General features: G+C 41.0%; 1 protein-coding gene and 1 long non-coding RNA gene across 2 annotated transcripts in view; one reads left to right on the forward strand and one right to left on the reverse strand.

Annotated features, from left to right (window-relative positions):
* Positions 1-4,903, reverse strand: part of LOC117352318 — a 45,209-nt gene extending 40,306 nt beyond the window's left edge. The window contains exon 1 of the long non-coding RNA XR_004537649.1: positions 4,765-4,903. This is a non-coding gene — a long non-coding RNA (uncharacterized LOC117352318). The remainder of the gene's footprint in view (positions 1-4,764) is intronic.
* A 1,104-nt stretch (positions 4,904-6,007) lies between these two features.
* On the forward strand, positions 6,008-20,681 carry S1PR3 (sphingosine-1-phosphate receptor 3). The gene is made up of 2 exons (XM_033928727.1): positions 6,008-6,328; positions 18,539-20,681. The coding sequence occupies exon 2, from the start codon at positions 18,660-18,662 to the stop codon at positions 19,797-19,799; it is 1,140 nt and encodes a 379-aa protein (XP_033784618.1). The 5' UTR covers positions 6,008-6,328; positions 18,539-18,659; the 3' UTR covers positions 19,800-20,681.
* The last annotated feature ends 1,880 nt before the right edge of the window (positions 20,682-22,561 follow it).

Consider the following 22,561-nt stretch of genomic DNA (forward strand, 5'->3'; position numbering starts at 1 on the left):
AAAAAAAAATGGTCAAAAATATCAATCATTTTGTTCTCCTGCTCTTTAATTCAGCATTCATCATTTGCACATATACCCAATTTGCATGTAGCAGTTTAATTGAACAACAAACTAAACAGCGCTAATAATTGGAATTTCTCAGCAAACAATTATTGACACTAATTAGAATTAATTACTTATGGGCATAAATTTAGGAGTGGGATCGGTGCCTAAATTTTGCCCGTGACTCAAAAAAGGAGGCACGGAAATGGTCGGATCAGGAGCATTCCTTTAAGTTGTACACATATTTATAGAAAAAGGGTATCCAAGCATAAATTTAGGCATGAGCATTTGCACTACATTTTTTGTTGGTTCAAATGGCCATGCCAAAATTAGGCACAGTTCCCAGACATAAGTGCTAGTCTATAAATTGTGCAGTTTACAGAATAGAGCTTTGTCGACTCTGATTTAGTAGGTGCCGTGTATAGAATTCACCCCATGTAATTAACAAGATGTTAAAAATGTAGAATGTGCATTAGATACAACATGGGCCACATTTGATGAAAAGATGGAACATCTTTTTTTTTTTCTTTTTTAAATCTTTATTAATTTTCAAAACTAATACAAAGTGCCATAAATTATATATACATTAATAACAAGATAAGCACTTAAATTCCATCAATAACAATGAAGATAATAAATATCCTTCCCATCCAACAATTTGATCACAAAATGAACCAGAAATATATTTCCTCCCCCCCCCCCCCCCCCCCCCCAACCACCCCATGGAACATCTAGCAAAACTTTATCTGATGCTCTTAATGTTCTTGGTGGTTGTTAAATTCTGAGAGCAGTGGCTAGTGATACTGAAACCTCATCATTTAACACACACCCTCCCCCCTTTTACAAAACCATAGTGCAGCTTCTAGTGCCGACCGCAGTGGTAACAGCTCCGACGCTCATAGAACTCCTATGAGCATCACAGGCGTTATCGCCGCAGCCAGTGCTAAAAAAACAAACTATGATTTTCTAAAATATGTGTGGGAGGGGGCGGGGGTGGTGGTTAATGCTTTAAACATTAAGATAAAAACTTTAAAGTGTACACACTAGGGTACTGAAGGTCAATGTAACTCTTTTAAATCAGGAGAAGTTTGAGCAAATCTTGCACATCTGGAGACAATTCTAACAGACACATTTTGAGCTACTTTTAAACCCAAATATATGAGTTACAAGTCAAGCTGCAGCCTCAGCATCCTGAGGTTGTGAATTCAAACCCACGCTGCTCCTTGTGACCCTGGGCAAATCACTTAATCCCCCACCATTGCCCCAGGTACATGAGCCCACTGGGACAGATAGGGAAAATTGCTCGAGTACCTGAACAAATTCATGTAAAACTGTTCTGAGCTCCCTTGGGAGAACGGTATAGAAAATTAAATAAATAAAAGGCGAGCATCACAATATCTTCAATCACAGTCCTAAACTTCTCTTTAGACAGTAAACATCTTAGGGTCCATTTTGCAAAGCCCAAGGCAAATGCATCAAAGCCCATAGAAACTGAATGGGATTCTTGGGGTATTATTAGATGATAATTTATCTTATCATGAACATGTCTCCTCTATTGTTAAAAATTGTTTTTTTCAAATTACGGCAAATAAGATCTATTGCCAAATTTCTTAATCCCCTCTTCCTTAAAGATTTTAATCCATTCTTTCATCATAGCAAAAATCGACTATTGTAATGCACTATTTTTAAACATAACTCAAAAAGAAAAAAGGAGACTCCAAATTGTCCAGAATACGGCAATAAAACTTATTTATAATGCTAAAAAATTTGATCACGTATCCCCATTGTTAATAGACGCACATTGGTTACCAATTAATCATAGGATCTTGTATAAACTGATGTTTTTAATTTTTAAGTCCCTAGCATCTAGCGAGCCACAATTTATATCTAAATCGCTGATCCCATATAAAACCCAACGATCTCTGCGTTCATCTGATCAAAACTTACTAACTGTGCCTTCTTTAAAAATCATTGGAACAAGAAGAGCAGATATGTTCACTGTTGCAGGTCCACAATGGTGGAATTCCCTTCCCCAATACATCAGAATAGAACGTGATATTTCAGCTTTTAAAAACTTTTTAAAAACTTACTTGTTTAAGGATGCTTTTAACTTATAAAATTCTTAAATTTTCTTTTCAGTGTTAATTAATATTTATGAAATGTGCCTTGGTAAATTTTTACCCTACCTTTTGTTCTTCCCTTTTTTTTTTTTTTTTTTTTCTTTTCTATACCCTTTATTGTAACTTTACCCTCTTTCCTATCTTACATGTTAGTTATTATTGAAATTTATTGTTATTATGTTATAGTTTCTTTATTATATTATGTACATCGCCTAGAAATTTGAAATAGGCGATTCATCAAAAGTGAAATAAACTTGAAACTTGATACATTTGCCCGGGGGGGAATTACTAACGTGGCTTTGTATAAGGGGCCCTTAACCTTCTAAGAATTTTTAATTTAATATAATATTTTCAGAACCTTATGTACTTGAACCTGACACTAGGGCATTCTGGGCCATACACAAGAAATCTCATAAATATCTCAAACACGGGAACCCCACACAGAACAAACGAACCTGCTCAGCAACGCTACAAGGCTTAAACATACATACACCCAACCATCCACAGCAGGAGAAACACTCAATCAAACAGAAAACAAAAAAAAAAAAAAGAAGTGGAGAAAAAGCCTCAGTTCAGCTTCATTTGGCAAAAAAACTCCACTTCACATACACTCCTACACAAACAAACCGGTCGGGTGAAGAAAGCACTGTAATAGCTTGCAAAGTCAATGTTCAAAAGCACCAGGGGTACATAACCCCCCACACGTGAAAAAAATGCGGCAACAGGGCCCAAAGGCACAGTGATCCAAAATCATAGCATTAGGCCAAAAAAAACCACTTAGCTGCCAAAGTCCATCAGATATGTCTCAATCCAGCGTAGTAACACAGCAGCTAGAGAGTACCATACACAAGAAACCCAGAAGAAATTTCACCAAGTAGGGATTCCAAGTGTAGGTGCTTTCAATTTTAACAGCATTGAGGCTTCAACTTCTGCTAAGTGCACCTACTCTTAACTTACCAAAAACTGCAGACACTCTGTATCACAAAATCCTGTTTGTTGGAACTACTGAAATCAATAAAGTATTTTTTCTTCCTGTCACATAATTTCTTCTTATAAGCTTTAAAACCTAGTTCCCTCCTTCCCATTCTGACACACCCTGGCTTGCAATTAAATAGTGAAAACAATCATCCAGCACTTAAACATCCCCCTCCCCCCCACACACACACATGTACACACAACAGCATCCGGAGGGGGGGGGGGAATTCGCCAATGCTCTGAGGTTAATCTCCTTTCAAAACAATAAACCAGAGGGGAAGGGGCTATATAAGGCAGCATACATTGGAGAGTCAGTATCTTCAAATAACACATGTTCATTATCATAAAAGTTTTACTGGCTGTGGGGGTTACTGGACAGGTTTTGGAAGTTCTGTGTAAAAGTGTGTGGGGGGGGGAGGGGAGAGTGCATACATGCCGAAGAGTCTGATTAAACTGAACTGAGATCTTTAAACCATCCCAGTTTTGGTAAAAAAAAAAAAAAAAAAAAAAAAGTCAGTCAAGTGCTGTGGAAATTTTTTTTATATATAGGAGTATTTTACTTTTGGGAGCTATAATAAAAACTTGTATCAGAAAAAAATCTTGCACTGTAACTATGGCAAATTGTAACCCGTTAAATTTATGGTATGTAACCCGTTCTGAGCTCGTTGGGGAGAACGGAATAGAAGACGAATTAAATAAATAAACAAATGACCATTATGAAGTAGCAAGGAGAGTTAATGGATTCTTGCTTTTCAGTGAGGTATCTCTATCTGCAGGACATGAGAGGTTATGTAAACACTTTTCTAACCCTTTGCTTTTTTTTTTTTAAGTAGGAAGGTTTGGACTAAAATAACTCAAACGGACAGAATAAATGACTGAATTTTCTCTGTACTCTGTTCAGGGTATTTTTTATTTTTTTTTCTTTCTGTGGTGAAGTCAATGAAGCCACTATGGTATGCTGCATGTGTGCTTTTGGTGCTGCCGAGTGCTCTCCAAACTGTGCTCAGCCAGGACAAAAACGCCTGCAATTACTGCTAGGAAAATGGCAGCAGTTCGTAGCCACTGACTTGCCACTGACTTGCCACAGAAACCCCATTGGCTCTACTCCTCAGCATCTTACCATGGACAAATTTAATGACATTAGGGTGTTGTCAAAGCTGAACATCACTTGAATAAGAGCAAAAGTTTGGGATGAAAAAAAAAAAAAAACACCCAGTGAACTTCAAGGTCAATAAGTAGGAAACTCTTCACTCCCCTCCACCCCCAATAAAAGAACCAGGAATTGAAATTTGTGTTTACTGAATTCTTGCTTAGAGTCAGACACACATACACACATACATATGCACACACCTAAGTTCCCTCTAAATCAGTGGCCTCAAACTCAAACCCTTTGGATTTGTAGGTCTTTGGAGGGCCTCAGAAAAAAATAGTTAATGTCTTATTAAAGAAATTACAATTTTGCATGAGATAAAACTCTTTATAGTTTGTAATAAAACCCTAAGCGCGCATGCGCACTTAGGGTTTCATGTTCCCTGCCGCCGTGTTTTCTGATCCGTGGCCGGATTCTATTTTAGAAACTGGCGGCAGGGAACACTCTGGCCACTCCCCTCCTCCCGCCCTGACTCACCGCCAGAGAAACCGCCGCTGTCGCTGATTCGGAACGGGGGGCACAGGCACTCCTGCCGGCATCTATTTCTCCCCCTCATCCCTCTTGCCTGCTCACCCGCTCGCAGCGTTTAACAGAAAAGCGCTGCGCTATGCTGCCACTGGCCTCACCGTCTTCTCTCCACTGCAGCCCGCCCTCTGACAACTTCCTGTTTCCGCTAGGGCGGGCCACAGTGGAGAGAAGACACCGAGGTCAGCAACAGCGCGGCGCAGCGCTTTTTCTTTGAGGCAAGTAGATTTCTGCGGGGCGTATGCACAGGAAGAGCAGGAAAGGGGTGCTGCTGGACGGGGGAGAGAAAAGGAAGGGAACAGGGGGAGCAGGTGCACAGGGAATGGGGGAATGCTGTTGCTGCTACACAAGGAAGGGGGAATGCTGCTGCTGCACAGGGAAGTGGGGGGAGGGGGGATAGGGAAAGGGGGCCAGAGAGCAATCTTGGTTTGCTTTGAGGGGGAGACAGAAGGGGGACATGGAGAGAGAGACAGAAAGATAGGCAGGCAACGCATGAGAATGAAAGAAAGACACAAAGACAGCAGGCAGGGAGACAGAAAGAAAGACAGACAGACAAAGGGGGCCAGGGAGAGAGACAGACAGAAAGACAGACAGTGGGAGGGAGAGAGACAAAAAAAGGAAATAAGAGACAGGGGCAGGGAGAGACACAGAAAGAAAGACAGACATATTTCTAGCACCCCTTAATGTAACGGGCTTAAACACTAGTAGTTTATAAATCTTTCCTTTTGGCTTAGTCTTAATAATAATATTGTAATTTATAGCTAAAGAGACATATGATCAAGAAACTTTTATTTTACTTCTGTGATTATGATAAGCATACTGAGGGCCTCAAAATAGTACCTGGCGGGACGCAAGTTTGAGACCACTGCTCTAAATGGAGCACATCATGAACAATACATGGCTGCTCACAAAAATACTTGCTCATACAAAAAATATATATATATATATATATATATTTTTTTTTTTATTTTTTTTTTTTTTAAGAACTTGTAGCTCACATGGAAAAAAATGTGCACGCACCCGGCCTGTCCTTAGAGGGAGCATTGATGCACACATAAATGCATGAGAAAATTCTCAAAGTGGTGGTGTCACTCCCCAAAAATCAATGTCTTTTTTTTTTTTTTTGTCACAGTGGTTCAGACAGCAGGTGCCGATATAGTTCCCATACCTGGCTGTACCCCCGCTTTCTCTCCACATGTCCCCTTGTCACAAGTTAGCCAAGGCTGAAGCCTTTGCCGGAGGTGCAGAGACTAAAGGAGGTGGGGCGGGGAGGGGCTGTCCCGGCCACGGAGAAAGGAGGAGCTGGGACGGCCCCAAACTAGAGGAGGCGAGAGATCTCCCTGCCACCCCGCACAGAAGTAGCTGCTTGCTCCGCTCCCGCCATGGGGAGCGCGTTCGGACGGCCGGAAAAATCTCCAGCTTGGGACTGTGTGCGCCGCTTAACTAGTCAAATCCTGCGTTAAGCTCGGCTCAGCCAGACCGATGTTTCCTGCCCTACCGCTCAGAGAGAATCAAGGTAATTGCACTCTTTGTTGAGTTCCTGCTTTTTACAGTTTTGGAATCCTCCCGGGATGGCGGAAGGAGGGTGGAATGAAAAGGGAGCTTACTAAAACGTGCCCCCCCCCCCCCCCCGATATGATCTGCAACCAGCTCTCTAGAAGTGCTGGGAGTCTTGCTGGTTCAACTGTTTAAAGCTATAAGCAGTGTATAAGTAATAAAATAAATGAATACATCTCAAGTAAAGGGCCGTTTTACTTTCTCTTTGCCCCTTTGTGTGTCTCTCTCTATGTATCTATCTATCTCTATATTTTATTGTAAGCTGCTTAGTTACTATCCCCCCCCCCTTTTTTTTTTTTTTTTACTAAACCGTGCTAGCGGTTTTTAGCGCCGGGAACCGCACTGAATGCTGCGCGCAGTTCCCGACACTCATAGGAACTCTTTGAGCATTGGGAGCAGCATTCAGCGTGGCCCCCGGAACCAAAAACCGCTAAGGGGGGGGGGGGTGCGGTATGTGATTTGCAGGATATCAATAAAATAATAAACTTGAAACTTAAAGCAATGCAAAAGTGTCCTTAGTGTGCCCCTTACACGGGTCTTTCCTGCATGCTAAGACTACTTTTGCCACGGCCAGAAAAAAAAAAAGCTAATTTTCACATTTTCTGAATTAATGGCCATGCTAATTTTGTCATTAGTGCATGGCAATTATTTTTTTTTTTTTAAACTTATTGCGCGAGCCCCTACCACCACCACCTATTGTTTAGGCAATAAGGGCCACTGCACGATCCATGCACTAATCAGCAAATGGCAGTGCCTCACATGCTAATAAGTGCTGTCATGCCCACTCTCCATTCCAAACATGCTCTTTTCCCAGAAAAGAAAAAAATATTTTTAACGTGCAGTATGTGCACTCAAATTGGCAAATTTCCAGCTGGATGCCAGTGCGCATTCCACGATAAGCCTTTTTAACATGTGCTAAGCGCCCGCTAGCGCTTACCGCTGTTTGTAGAACGACCCTTTTGGTTCCTACCCACTAATTTTAACCACAGAGACACTTTTAGTGCAGAACCCCATGATGTTCATTTCAGAAGGAAAAGTCCATTTCGGTTCAACTCGTCAAAGAATGAACCGTAATGAAATGACGAAGAGGCCAACCTTTCTCCGGTGCAGCCTTTGAGAGTTCACCCATTTGTGACTCTTAAATGATTACCCGCTTCTTTTAAACATCCGTTTATTCAACTAACTGCCGCTGAAGAGTGGAAGTGGCTGCACGTCCGAATGGGGTCTGCACAATGCAATTCTCACTGTTGAGCTTTCCTACCGATTTAACATTTGTGTGATTTAAACTAGAGAATGGCACGTTCCCGTCCCCACGGATAACCGCGAGAAACCATCTCCATACCATTCTTTAAGGAGAGAGGGAAGAATCGGAGTATAAATGGGCACAACCACTGACCCTCAAGCCTTGCCTAGAAGGACTGAGGTTGAAATAGACACTAAGGGGTCCTTTTACTAAGGACCTTAGCACGCGTGAAATGATAACATGTGCTAACGCATCCATAGGATATAATGGACACGTTGGCATTTAGCGCGTACTAAGTTTTAGCATGCGCTATGGCGCACTGGCGTGCCTTTATAAAAGGACCCCTAAGGAATGATACAGGATTGTTTCCAGCGGTTGTCGGCGGGGACAGGAATGTTCTTATATTAGAGAAACTGGGCCTCCTCTCCCTTGAAAAGAGGAGACTGAGAGGGGACATGATCGAAACATTCAAGTTAATGAAGGGAATAGGCTTAGTAGATAAAGACAGGTTGTTCACCCTCTCCAAGGTAGAGAGAACGAGAAGGCACTCTCTAAAGTTAAAAGGGAATAGATTTGTACAAACGTAAGGAAGTTCTTCTTCACCCAGAGAGTGGTGGAAAACTAGAACGCTCTTCCAGAGTCTGTCATAGGGGAAAACACCCTCCAGGGATTCAAGACAAAGTTAGACAAGTTCCTGCTGAACCAGAACGTACGCAGGTAAGGCTAGACTCAGTTAGGGCACTGGTTTTTGACCTAAGAGCCACCGCGGGAGCGGACTGCTCCCAGCAGCGGCAATTCTTTTCAGCTGCGGTGGCAAAATTTAGGAAGTTGGTTGGTTGGGCTGAGAACTTTTCAGCACCCCCCCCCCCCCTAGTAGTAATGTAGAAAATGCCTGTATGCAGGATCCCTGCACATGTCTGTCTAAGAAAATGGAGAAAAGGTGTTTAAACTTGAAGCACGGTTATTTCAGTCCCTTAGAGAAAATGGATTACAGAAGTCACTGAAAAATGAGAGACGTTTGTGTATATGTACCCATATATTTTGATGTTGATATATACTTATGTGTAAGTACACTATGTAATTAGATCTATGACATGATTTTAGCTGCTCTATGCTTGTTTGTGCATACAAACCCAAAATGGGAAGGAAAAATGTTTTTCTTAAGACAAGGAACCTCCCTGTGTCTTACCTCATATCACTACACTCCATCACATTAGGGGTTTATGAATAACCAGAAGCCTATGTTAGGAATTCCTCCTGTCTACAGTCTCCTGTCTTTTATATCATGCCTTCCGAGCGAGAGTCTTTTCCCTTGGAGATGTTTCTGTGTGCAAATTTTATTTCATGCTCCCCTAGATTTTAATTATGTTGTGAGCTTTTGGAAGTTGAAAATTCTATACATCTAAATTTAGAAATATTCCCATAGTCTGTAGATGTCGAAACAGTTAAGACTAGCAAATGTAATGAAAGGAGCACATCCACTTTCTGATTCTTGGAGTCATTTTTTTACATATTTATTTATTTAATTTTCTATACTATTCTCCAAGGGGAACTCAGAATGGTTTACATGAATTTATTCAGGTCCTGAAGCATTTTTCTGTATCTGTCCTGACAGACTCGCAGTCTATATCGGTGGTTCCCAACCTTGTCCTGGAGGACCACCAGGCCAATCGGGTTTTCATGAATATGCATGGAGTAGATTTGCATGCCTATCACTTCCATTATATGCAAATCTCTCGCATGCATATTCATTAGGGCTAACCTGAAAACCCGATTGGCCTGGTGATCCTTCAGGACAGGGTTGGGAACCACTGGTCTATATAATGCATGGGGGGTAATGGGGGGGAGATTAGTTGACTTGCCCAGGGTCACAAAGAGCAGCATGGGTTTGAACTCACATCCTCGTAGTACTAGAGCTGTAGCTTTAACCACTGCGCCGTACTTTTAGCATAGTTTCTGTTTCTTCAAAGTCGTACATTTCTGGTGATCTATTGAATTTCCTCACAAGGATGCATGGGTATTAGCTCTCTAGATTATTTATCGTCATGATTTTATTAATTTCACTTTTTTTCTGTATGGATTTATGGATTTAATTATTCTCTGGATTGCACAGATGTATTGTGTTTTCTGACTGAAGGCATAAGGTTAAGTACACAGCCTGGCTTGTTTGGGAATTTTTCATGTTGAACGCATTGAGCTGAATTTGAAGAGGAAAGTTTATACAAAACATCTGTCTTCAGATGCTGGCAGCTGTCACTTATTCCACCAGTTGCTTTATGATTGGAAACCCACGAAATGTTTAGGGGCTATTGAAATATGGTGATTGAAATGCAACCCTCTCATTTGAAAGGTTTTCAAGTCAAGTTTGCATTTGGAAATGTTAGCAGAGCACTTTGAATGCACTCACTCTTACCCAAGCATTTATACAGAGCTGATGGTCGTCCAGTAGACAATAAGAAGCAAAATGGGAAGAGCAGTAAATTATTTACTGCAAAACAACTAATGCAAAATAGAGATGTGAAAGTCCATAGCTTTCCATATTCACCACTAATGTGTATCAGTCACAAAATTTACCATTTTCAATTCCTGGTATATAAGTTCACGGAATGCCACAAATGGCAAAAAAGTTCTTGCTGATTTTTCAGTGAAAAAACCCCCCCAAAATACAAAAAAACAAAAAAGATGCACCAGTTCACTCAGGTTACCCATTAATTTTTCAATGACCCTAGAATTTCTAAAGCCAAACAGGTATGTATGATTATAAACGTGATACTCACTACCCAAAAATAGGAGAGCAGTGGATTGCTGAAACAGTGGTGTTTGAAGGTTCGTGAGCTCTGATGAAGTGGTGATTGTCCACGTAATGATCGTTGGCCTTGTCGATCGCAACCTTTTCTGTTTTTCAATCAGTTCAACGGTTCACGTTAGAATTATCTTTATAACGACTTTTTGCCAGCTTATGTTCAAATCACGAAAGTTTTTTTATGCCAATGATGTGAAGGAGGTAGGGTCATTTTGAGATTTGCCAGGGCCTGAGGCTTTTTCTTTCAAGTGAACGAATGTGGAGAGTGTGTTACATTTTGTGATTGTAAACGTGAACACACTTTGTAAAGCAAATAAGTGGGGAAATGGTCAAGACCCATGCCCACTTTAAGAATTCGTCTTCTTCACTTTTGAACGTGGAAACCTCTCGCGTTATTGGTATAAAACTGATTTGTGATAAGGATGCTGTTGCTGAACACTTGCTCAGTAGAGGATTGAAGTGGAATTAGCAGGACAGGCAATAATGACGGCACGGTTATCTGCTCGAGTTATGCAGAGTTCAGGATTGTGTACCTATGCCCACAATCATGTGGACCTTCAGATTTGTAGCGAGTTCCCACCTAGGCAAGTCTGTTGATAATATGATGCATACTTGCTATGCCGTAACTTTGAACATTCATGCATCAATCACTCAGATGCAACAATGGGTAACTTTGCAAACAGTATGGGACATGTTTTGGAATGCCCTGTCCCAAAGAGCAAGAAGTAGAATACTGAAAATAGGTGAAAGTGAATGTTAATTAACTTGGATATGTTGGGAATTTAGCAATAGAGTTTATCATAGATTTAAAGTTTGGGAAACTGGGGGCAGGGCTGGCTCAACCATTGGACCAGGTGAGGCTCTGGTCCAGGGTGCTGAAACCCCCAGCTTTTGGTGTTTTTAAATCGCTGTTATAATGTATTTTTAAGTCAGTTTTAGTGTTTGTAGTGATGATGACATCATCAATGACATTTTCAGCGGGAAAACATGGTTTATAAAGTTTTGAAGATGCCTTTAGTTAGTGATCATTTTGGAACTCTGTTTCGTCTAACACGCTGGGTTTTTTAAAGGCAATTTTTCATGTGCTTTTATGCTGTTTCAATCAGGAGCTGTTTTTACTTTCACTTCATTGTAAGATATGCATTGTGTGCATGCATTGAATTCTAATAAAGTTGTACCTTGCTGTATACAAAAAATGATGTCTTTAAGGAAACTTTGAATGCATTACGTTTTGACCAGATGTTGTTTTTATATTCACTATAGGGTCCTTTTACTAAGGTGTGCTAGGCTAGCACATCCATTATATTCTATGGATGTGTTAGCATTTAGATCACCTTAGTAAAAGAGGGGGTATGTTAGCACTGGATGTGCAAGCACTGTTTTAATATATATATTTTTTTTTAGCGAAAACTGTTTTTTATTAAACAACGAACTACAACAAGTACCAACAGTAGGCAAAAAGGCAAATATTGATTACTTAACTCCCCTCCCCAAGAGGACTGGACTCTTATGTCCCCTCAGGTTACACTGTACCCCATCCCCCCAACCCCCCCCAATCACCCCCCCTCCCCCCCCAGGACCCCACACCCCCACCCCTCCCCTTCCCCCACCCCCCAGATCAGACAGGCGGAATGGCATACATCTGCAATCTATTTAAGATACGACTACGTATCCGGGGAGACAAACTGTCCAAATATGGAGTCCAAATATGAACAAAGTCTCTGCTTCGGCGGCGAGAAGCAGAAACCAACGTGGCCTCCCACCCTAAAAGTTCATGTAATTTATTTCTCCAGTACCAGAAAGAGGGCGGGGTATCCGCCAGCCAGAAGTTCAATATACATTTCTTCCCCAAAATATAACATTTGCTCAAAAACATTTTCTCTGCCGAGGTATACACTGAAAACAAAGAAAAATGAGCGAACAGCATATGGTATGCAGAGACAGGAACAGACACCCGTAGGAGACCCTGAAGATAGGTAGCCAAGGTCCCCCAAAAACTCTGGATACTCTCACATTCCCAAAGTCCATGAAAATAAGAGTGCACCTCCGCCTGACAGGTGAGACAGTATTGGGTAGCGACACACCCTATATGGTAGGCCCGGCTCTGGGAGGCATACCCTCTCATCAAGGTCCTAAAATGACATTCTCGAAGCTCCGCACTATGCACCAGAGTAGGAATATGACGAATAGCCCGCAGCAAAAACCCCACCCCCAGCTCCTGCCCCAAATCCCTCTGCCAAGCCTCCTATATTTTTTAAGGTATAAGTTTTAAACTCAGAAGTTTGGTTTGCTTTGGTTGTGTAGTTCCTGTTTTGTAAGTGTCTGTATTTCTACTATTCTATAGGTGGAATTCTAGCAAGAGGCTACTCTATAATAGTATCTAGGTGCCCAGAGTTCATTATAGAATATTATCATAACCTGCCATTGCACTGCCTGCAATTATCCCAACCTTAAATCTGGCATAAGGTTGCATGCAACTTACAGTATTCTGAAAGTTGTATATTCAAGTTTATTATTATTAGGATTTTATATACCGCCTATCAAGGTTATCTAAACGGTTTTACAATCAGGTACCCAAGCATTTTCCCTATCTGTCCCGGTGGGCTCACAATCTATCTAACGTACCTGGGGCTATGGAGGACTGAGTGACTTGCCCAGGGTCACAAGGAGCAGCGCGGGGTTTGAACCCACAACCCCAGGGTGCTGAGGCTGTAGCTAAGTGGCAATTTCATCCTTGCAAACACTATCCTCCTTCCATTAACATGCTATGGGCTGCATTCATGAAATGGTGCTCAAAATACACTGGGAAAAAATTGGTGCTGAACGGTGCATTCCAGGATCGGTGACCTCTACAGAGAAGCATGTAGTGCTGGTATCCGCTCTCAACTTTGGGCGCACAGATTTACACTAACTGAAACCAGGCGTAAATCCTGGTGTGCAAGTTGGGCACGGATCGGTTCTATTCTATAACACAGAGCAACAAGAAAGGCAAGGGAAGGAGTCCTTTCAGCCAAAGCAATCTTTTTTCAAGAAAGCCCCAACAAGGATCCTGGTTTCGGCGCGTGACACAGCGCCTTCCTCAGGTGACACTATGTAAACATAAATAGAGCATGTATACAACAAAAAACTTTAAAAACAAATATAAGATATAAATTAGAATGCAAAATTAATGCGAATTGGTGTACAGATGAGGTACAGACTGGTGTAAATAATATATACTGAAAACATATTAAAAAGCAAATGTGAAATATAGACTGTACAGTGTACAGTACTTATGACATGCAGACTGGTGCATGGTTGGAATGCAGGCTGGTATAAGAACACATATTGAAACATATTGAGATCATAAGCACAGGTTGAAAACAACTATGAAGCAGACGAGAAACTGAGCTAAATGCAGTGACCAGATAAACCAAACAATCAATGAGTAAACCCTAGAGCAGGGGTCTCAAAGTCCCTCCTTGAGGGCCGCAATCCAGTCGGGTTTTCAGGATTTCCCCAATGAATATGCATGAGATCTATGTGCATGCATTGCTTTCAATCCATATTCATTGGGGAAATCCTGAAAACCCGACTGGATTGCGGCCCTCAAGGAGGGACTTTGAGATCCCTGCCCTAGAGGAAAGGAGGGACAGGGGAGATATGATTCAGATTTTCAGATACTTGAAAGATATTAACGTAGAACAAAATATTTTCCAGAGAAAAGAAAATGATAAAACCAGAGGACATAATTTGAGGTTGAGGGGTGGGAGACTCAAGAGTAATGTTAAGAAATTCTTCTTTACGGAGAGGGTGGTGGATGCCTGGAATGCGCTCCCGAGGGAGGTGCTGGAGAGGAAAACGGTGACAGAGTTTATTTATTTTTATTTTTTTGTAAATCTTTATTGACATTTCAAACTTTTATAATGTATACAATTGAACAAATCAGAAAAACTGTATGAAAATACATTGTTATCATCACAATTATTACATTAAACAATTTTTTTATCCCCTTCTTATCCTAGTTATAAACAATAATATTATATCTTATGCTATCAATATAATTTTACTCTTCCAAATAAATATTCCACCCCCCACCCTCCCTAGATGTGTAAGGGAATCTAGCAAAAAAAAAAAAAGGACAATCATAACGTAATAAAATTAGTCAATGGACCCCATACCTCATTAAAGGACTTGCTAGTACCTAAACAATCTGCCATCATCTTTTCATATTTATACGTTGTACACACATTTGCCCACCAAAAACTGAAGTTAATCCTATCATGATTTTTCTAATTATATGTAATCATTTGAACCCCCATTCCTGTCAAAATCATGAAAAGGCGACTTTTATTTTTATCTAAAGTGGGTTTAACATGGAGAATCGTTCCACATATTATCGCCTCATATGTCATGGGGATAGATGCTTCAAGAATAAGATTAATTTGTCCCCAAATTGACTTCCAAAAACTTAGTATCAATGGACAAAAATATATTAGATGATCCAAAGTCCCTATATCAATATGACAATGCCAACATCTATTAGATTTTTTAATTATCTAATTTATTTAACCAAACTGGGGTCCAGAAAATCCTATGCAATAAAAATAACCGTGTTTGTCTCATAGATGCTGACATTGTACATTTCAACCTCCAAGTCCAAATTCGTGGCCAACGAGATACAGAAATATACTGTTTTATTTCAATACTCCAAATGTCTCTAAGAATATTTTTTGGCTTCTTATTTAAAAATCCAGAAATCAATTTGTACCACTGGGCAGCCTGATGTCCTACTAAATCTGTTTGGTAGCAAAGGATCTGCAAGCTGAAATAAGTTTTAAAATTTTTCCTTTCAGGGAACCCACTCTGAATAGTCTGCTTCAACTGCAACCATCTATATTGTTGAGACTTTGAAATGCCAAATGAATGCTGCAGTTGTGAAAACTCAAACAGTTTTCCATTAGATATAACGTCATCTAATGTCCAAATATTTATTTATTTATTTATTTATTTATTCGATTTTTAGCCCGTCCTCCCAAAAGAGCCCAGAATGGGTTACAAAGTACATCCATAATAATCCAGACAGAGCAGAGATGACATTTTACATAGATTACAATATAGATGACAGTTTACATAAATTACAATATAGACATGACAATAAAACATATGTACTAAGTAGCATCTGGTGAAATTAAGTGACATAGGTGAGTTGACTGGGTGGCATTTCAGGGTGAATGACTTTAAGGCACTGGGTTAGTAAAGAGGAAAGTTTTCACGGCCTTCCTGAAGTTCCAGAGTCCATCTAGTGATCTGACAGAAGGAGGGATTGTGTGCCAAAGTTTGGGTATGAAATGTGAATAGGAGCGTTTGCGGGCAGTTTCAGTTTTGAGGGAGCGGCCAGATGGTATGGTCAGTCGTTTTTCTCCTTGGGACCTAAGTGGTTGTTTTGGGAAGTAGATTTGTAGTTTAGTTTTCATGTAGTACGGAATCGTTTCATGGAAGGTTTAGAAAGCGAGGAGCAGGGCCTTGAAGGTGCAGCGTTTTTGAATGGGCAGCCAGTGCATGGAAGCTAATGCAGGGGTAACATGGTCGCGGATGCCTAGGTTTTTCAGAAAGCGGATTGCAGCATTTTGTACTCTTTGGAGGCGGGAGAGCGTTTTGGTAGGCAGGCCTACTAGTAGAGTGTTACAATAGTCTGCATACAATTGCCTGCATCCAATTCTTCCAAGCGATCCCAGCACCGCCTATTTGAATCTTAGAGTTTAACCATAAGGACTGTAAAATAGAATTCATTATTGGAACCTCTGTTAATTTATCAACAAATTTAATTGTTTTCCAAGTATCCAATAAAATTATGTTGTTCTTAGCATATCAAGGTAATCTGATACTAAGTACATGTGATAGTCGCATAGGGGACATAATTTTCCATTCAAGATATAGCCAATCTGGTTGATGTTCCATAAGCTCAGGGAGGATCCAATACATACCTTGACACATTATATAGGCTTGATGATACCTATAAAAATTGGGAAAATTTACCCTACCCTCCACAATTGGTTTTTGTAACGATACTAAAGCAATTCTTGGTTTTTTCCCAAGCTAAACAAATTTTGTCAGTATACTATTTAATTTTTTGTAGAAGAGCCCTTGAAAATAAACTGGCAACATACCCATTTGGTAACAAACCACAGGCAAAATCATCATCTGTACTGTTTGAATTCTCCCCCACCAAAACAAATGTAAAGGATTTCATTGCTCACACAATTCCGTAACCTTCAACAATAAGGATTTTTCATTTACCTTCATTGTTTCTTCCAATGTACTTTATCCAAATACCTAAATATTTTATTCCATCTTCCTTCCAACTAAATTGAAACGAATCAAATAATCATTTTACACAATGTACATTTAGTGGAAGAACTTCTGATTTATTTATTTTATAACCAGAGAATTTTCCAAATCTGTCTATCAAATCCAGTAAATGTGGAATGGTCGATTCAGGATTTCTCAAATGAATCAAAATATCATCTGCAATAAGCAGATATTTTATATTCCCGACCTGCATAAGGACAGAGTTTAAAAAAGCGTGGGATGAACACAGAGGATCTTTAATCAGAAAATAATGGTATATATTGAAGAACTAAGGCCAGTCCTGGGCAGACTTGCATGGTCTGTGTCCCGTATATGGCCATTCAATTGAGGATAGGCTGGGATGGTTTAGATGAGCTAGAGTGAGCTTTGATGGAGTCTCCAGTAGATGCACAATACCGGGCAGAGCTCTGGGTTTCTGGCCCAGAAATATCTAAGAAAAAGAACAATTTAAATTAAATCATTAAATTATAGAGAGTGTATGTTTGGGCAGACTGGATGGACTATTCTGCCGTCATTTACTAGGTTACTAAGTATGCTGCAAAGAGGGATAGGACTGTGATAAGACACCGATAAGGTTCGTGCAGTGCAAAGAAGAGAGATAAAAGATGCACACAAGAGAAATTAAATAAATACCTGGCATAAGCACTACAAAGAAAACACTGCATGCATCTTAAGGGAATGCCCCTGGCCTGCCCATGTCCCTCCCACCAGGGGCATAGCTACCATCAAGTGAGCGTGGTAAAATATCCAGGGATGTCCATTGGTAGGGGATACCAGCACCCAAACCCTCTCTTCCTCTTTCATCCTGTGCCTGGGTCTGGCGTTAGGGCTGGGAGTTGCAGAAAGAAGGGAAGAGGAAAGGAAAATGAACATGGGGTGAGACAGGGAGATAGAGAAGATATGCCGGGCATGGAAGGAGCATAGAGACAGGGACACAAAGGGATGATGCTGTACAGAATAAGATAGGGACATAAAAGAGACAGTGACCAAGGAGGAAGGATAGGGAAACAGAGGGAAGACACCGGATAGAACAAATATGCTTATAACCTCGGATAGTTTTATAAGAACTTATTTGTATGTGTAAAATGCCGTTTCACACATATAAAATTATCCCCACTAAAACTCCTTGGAGTTGTGAGCCAGTCAAGACAAACAGATCAAACATTCTAGAAAAAATAAATGATGCTCTACTCTGAAAGAGCAAGAGTATTACCAGTGGCGTAGTAAGGGAGGGTGAGGGGGGCGGTCTGCCCCGGGTGCAGTCTTCCTTAGGGTGCTGGCACCCCTCCTGCTCTCCGCCCCTGCCATGGGTGTGTGCCCTTCCCCCCATACCTTTTTATCTTCAGCATTAGCCACAAAGTTGCTGCTCGTGCCAGCTTCAGCGCTCTCTCTGATGTCACTTCCGGAACCTGCACCAGCAAGTGACATCAGAGAGAGCGCCGTGGCTGCTAGCGCTGAAAATAAGAAGGTACGGGGAAGGGGCGCATGCACACATGGCAGGGGGCAGGGAGGAGGGCAGGAAAGGGGCGCCACCACCCCGGATGCTCTCACCCCCGCTACGCCACTAGCCATTACTAGAAAAAAATGAAATAGTTTTTATAGGTGAGATTAAACTGAATGAAATAACAAGTTTTCATATTTTTTTCACCGTTTTCAGCGCGGAATTATTGCAGATCGTAAAATAAATCTAAGCTTACTTTTATCAGTATGCTGTATTCAAATAGAATGTATTGAATCCTCTCACTTGTTTTTGTCTTTTTGTTCTTTTCCAGGATCTGTTTTCATGCTGTCACTGGTAGGCTGCAACACAAGGGTCTCAGAATACTCCAGAAGTCAAGTGGAGGATGGAACTTTGACTCCCTCTAGTGGAAGAAAGGCATTGCAATCTGCAACATGGCAATAGCTACTACCGCTGCTGCAAAGACACCCAGCCAAGTCCAGGAAAGATGCAACTATTTAATCGAACTTCATTACAATTACACGGGCAAGTATAACCAAAGAGACCGTACAACTGATCGCATGGATGTCGCAAACATAGTGTTTCTGATCATATGCAGTTTTATAGTACTGGAGAACCTGATGGTTCTCATTGCCATCTGGAAAAATAACAGATTCCATAACCGGATGTACTTCTTCATTGCCAACCTAGCCCTTTGCGACTTGTTGGCTGGAATAGCATACAAAGTAAATATCCTGATGTCAGGAAAGAAAACCCTAAGCCTTTCGCTCACAGTCTGGTTTGTTCGGGAAGGCAGCATGTTTGTTGCTCTTGGGGCCTCCACATTTAGTTTACTGGCTATAGCCATTGAGCGGCATCTGACCATGATTAAAATGAGGCCTTACGATGCGAACAAGAACTATAGGGTGTTTCTTCTCATCGGAACATGCTGGCTTATTTCCTTCACCTTGGGGGCCTTACCAATCCTGGGATGGAACTGCATCTACAACCTGCCAGACTGCTCCACGATTTTACCACTGTATTCTAAACGTTACGTTGCATTTTGCATCAGTGTCTTCATGTTAATTCTACTGGCAATTGTAATCCTTTATGCGCGTATTTACATCTTGGTAAAGTCTAGTAGTCGTAGAGTTACCAACCATAATAATTCAGAGAGGTCCATGGCTCTACTGAGGACAGTTGTGATTGTGGTGGGCGTTTTTATTGCCTGCTGGTCTCCTCTCTTTATCCTTCTGTTAATAGATGTAGCCTGCAAAGTTAAAACCTGTGCCGTTCTCTATAAGGCCCATTGGTTTATTGCTTTGGCTGTTCTTAATTCTGCTATGAATCCTATTATCTACACTTTGGCCAGCAAGGAAATGCGACGGGCTTTTTTTCGCCTGGTTTGTGGCTGCTTAGTAAAGACCAGAGTAGCCAGGTCTCTGCCCATTCAGCCAACTCCAGACCAGAGCAGGAGCAAGTCCAGCAGCAGCAACTCGCCAAAACAGAAAAGTGACTTGCCTCAGACGGTTGTTTCTCCGTCTGTTATTGAAAAGAATGAATCTTCATTTCACAATGGAAGTTTTTGCAAGTGAAGAACTGAGTGGCTTTCTCAATGGACAAATGGGAACCAAGACAATGTTCCATGCAATTGAATTATAAAGGGAAAACACTTAACTCGGAGCATTTACATAGTGCATGAATCATTTTACTTTGTGTCAGATAAAAAGATTTGCCGTGTAAAATCTTTTTTTTTTCTTACAGCAAGTGTGCATGTTCCACTGTGGAATGGACAATGGTATAGATGTATGATTTCACAGTGGATAGAAGTCATTTTCCTGGTACGTCTGGCTACACGGAGCTTGATTGGAAAAAAAAAAAAACCCCAAAAAACTTGTTATGTTCTAGTTGCTGAGAAGAAAGGACAGTTATATAAAGATCAGCATTTAAGAATTTTATACTAAAGAAAACAAATCTGGGCATATGCAAAGGTTAGCATACTTTTAAGCAGACTAGCACAGAATATGGCACAGGTTTATATTGATCAGCTCTTATACACCATGCCAAACTTTGGGAGTTGAGAAATCCATACACGCGGTTACCACAGACTATCCTAGCATCTTCACTGTGAATGTACAGAGCATGGCAGGAATTTTACAATAGTTAAATAGGACATGTCATCAACACTGATTATTGGGTGGCTCTTATCGGTGTGCTTAGTGCTGTACAGTGTAAACTTATAAGCAGGGAGGTGAAATTACTGTTTAGCTTGATGTAGTGAGAGGAGGATAGGAGACTAGGTCCAGGAGCTCTGCAGGTCTCAGTTCTGCTCAAAACACTATTACCAATAGGTTTAGCTCAGTGGTCTCAAATGCGTGGCCCGCCAGGTACTATTTTGAGGCCCTCGGTATGTTTATCATAATCACAAAAGTAAAAAGAAACTGTTTCTTGATCATATGTCTCTTTAGCTATAAATTACAATATTATTATTAAGACTTAGCCAAAAGATTTATAAACTATAAAGAGTTTTACCTCATGCAAAATTGTCATTTCTTTAATCAGACATGATCTATTTTTTTTCTGAGGCCCTCCAAGTACCTACAAATCCAAAATGTGGCCCTGCAAAGGGTTTGAGTTGGAGACCACTGGTTTAGCTGATGACTGCTCTCGTTAAGACGAGTTAGTGCATGTGCACAGCCTGGTGATTGCACAGATAAATAGACACTAATTGGATCCTCATATTTCACTTGGCAGTAAGAAAAAGAATTCTTTTTCCTTATGCTGAGGCAAAGTATTTCCTAGAGGTTTCAGTTAAAAACATAAAGCTGGTTAGGCTGACCTCTCATCGTGACGCATATATATGTTTGTATTTTATTGTTATTGTAATGAATTTTACACTGCACTTGTATGTTGTAATTGTACATTGTTAATCTGTGTATTACTGCATGTAACTAAATGTAGTGATTTTAGCTGATTACTGTACAGTAAATATGATGTTTCCAAAACATGTCTGCCTATGCATTAAGAAAGCAAATTAAAAGACTATTCACCAATATTTTAAGTCATCCAAAAATGCTAACTTTTTCATTTTTAGGTGTTCTGGTTATTACGGAAATAAGTTGTTACAGGGGTGCACTAGTAAAAAGCAATTCTATAACAAGGTCCCCATTATAGGCAGGGCTGTGCAGCCATATATGGCGAGGGAGGAAGGGCTCCAAAATTGTGCCCTGTCCTTTGCCTTCCCTGCTTGGCCACAATGCACTGGGTGCGGTAAGAGCTTATCGCACGGGACATGTTTATGGCTCAGGATGGTCCGGATTATAGATACTGGTTCTAACATTAAAAGTTCATTTTATAAAGCATAATAGACAGGTGGACCTATTTTTCTCTGTAGAATATTAGCACAACTAGCCTAAAACACATGTGCATCAAGGCTTGAGCACTTTCACTAGCCCTATAGCTGGTATAAATGCCAGTGTCTAGAGGTTCTAAATGAAATCAAGATGTAAATATATACTATAATAGGCAAAAAGGCCCTGATTCTATAAAAGGCACCTACCGGTAGGCATGTAGATCAGGACACCTATTGATCTAGATGCCTAGCAGTTTTTTAAATCATCTTGATTGCTGCCGATAATTGAAAGCATCATTTAAAAAAATGAATTAGCCGGTAGACCCTAACTCACACACTAAGGCGCCTACCGGCTCGTACACAGAAAGTGGGCATGGTTAGGGCGGAGTTTGGGCATGGATTGACTTAGGCACCAGTAGGCATCTATGTTAGGGGTTCATAGACAACAGCGCAAAAGACAAAAGCGCGCGCCGACAATTGAGCGGAGCGTGCGCCGCCGCACCGCTCTAAATTACAGTTTTTAGGGGTTCCGACGGGGGGTTTTGTTGGGGAACCCCCCCAGTTTACTTAATAGACATCACTCCAGCGTTATAGGGGGTTTGGGGGGTTGTAACCCTCCACATTTTACTGTAAACTGAACTTTTTCCCTAAAAACAGGGAAAAAGTGAAGTTTTCAGTAAAATGTAGGGGGTTACAACCCCCCACAACGCCCCCACAACGCGGCGTGATGTCTATTAAGTAAAGTGGGGGGATTCCCCCACACACACCCCCGTCGGAGCACTAAAAAGAGTAATTTAGAGCGGCGCGGTGGCGCGCGCTGCGCTCAATTGTCTGGGCGCGCCTTTGTCCTGACACCATGTTAGGTGCCAGCATATTAAGCCAAGAAAACCCTGGCTTAATATACCAGCGTCTAACATTATGACACCTGCTGGCACCGAAGTCGATTTAGGCATCGCCAGGTGCACTTCTACAAACAGCACCTAACTTTGATTGACATGCAAGCGC

Source organism: Geotrypetes seraphini, chromosome 1, assembly GCF_902459505.1.
Source record: "Geotrypetes seraphini chromosome 1, aGeoSer1.1, whole genome shotgun sequence".
Classification (NCBI taxonomy): Eukaryota; Metazoa; Chordata; class Amphibia; order Gymnophiona; family Dermophiidae; genus Geotrypetes; species Geotrypetes seraphini.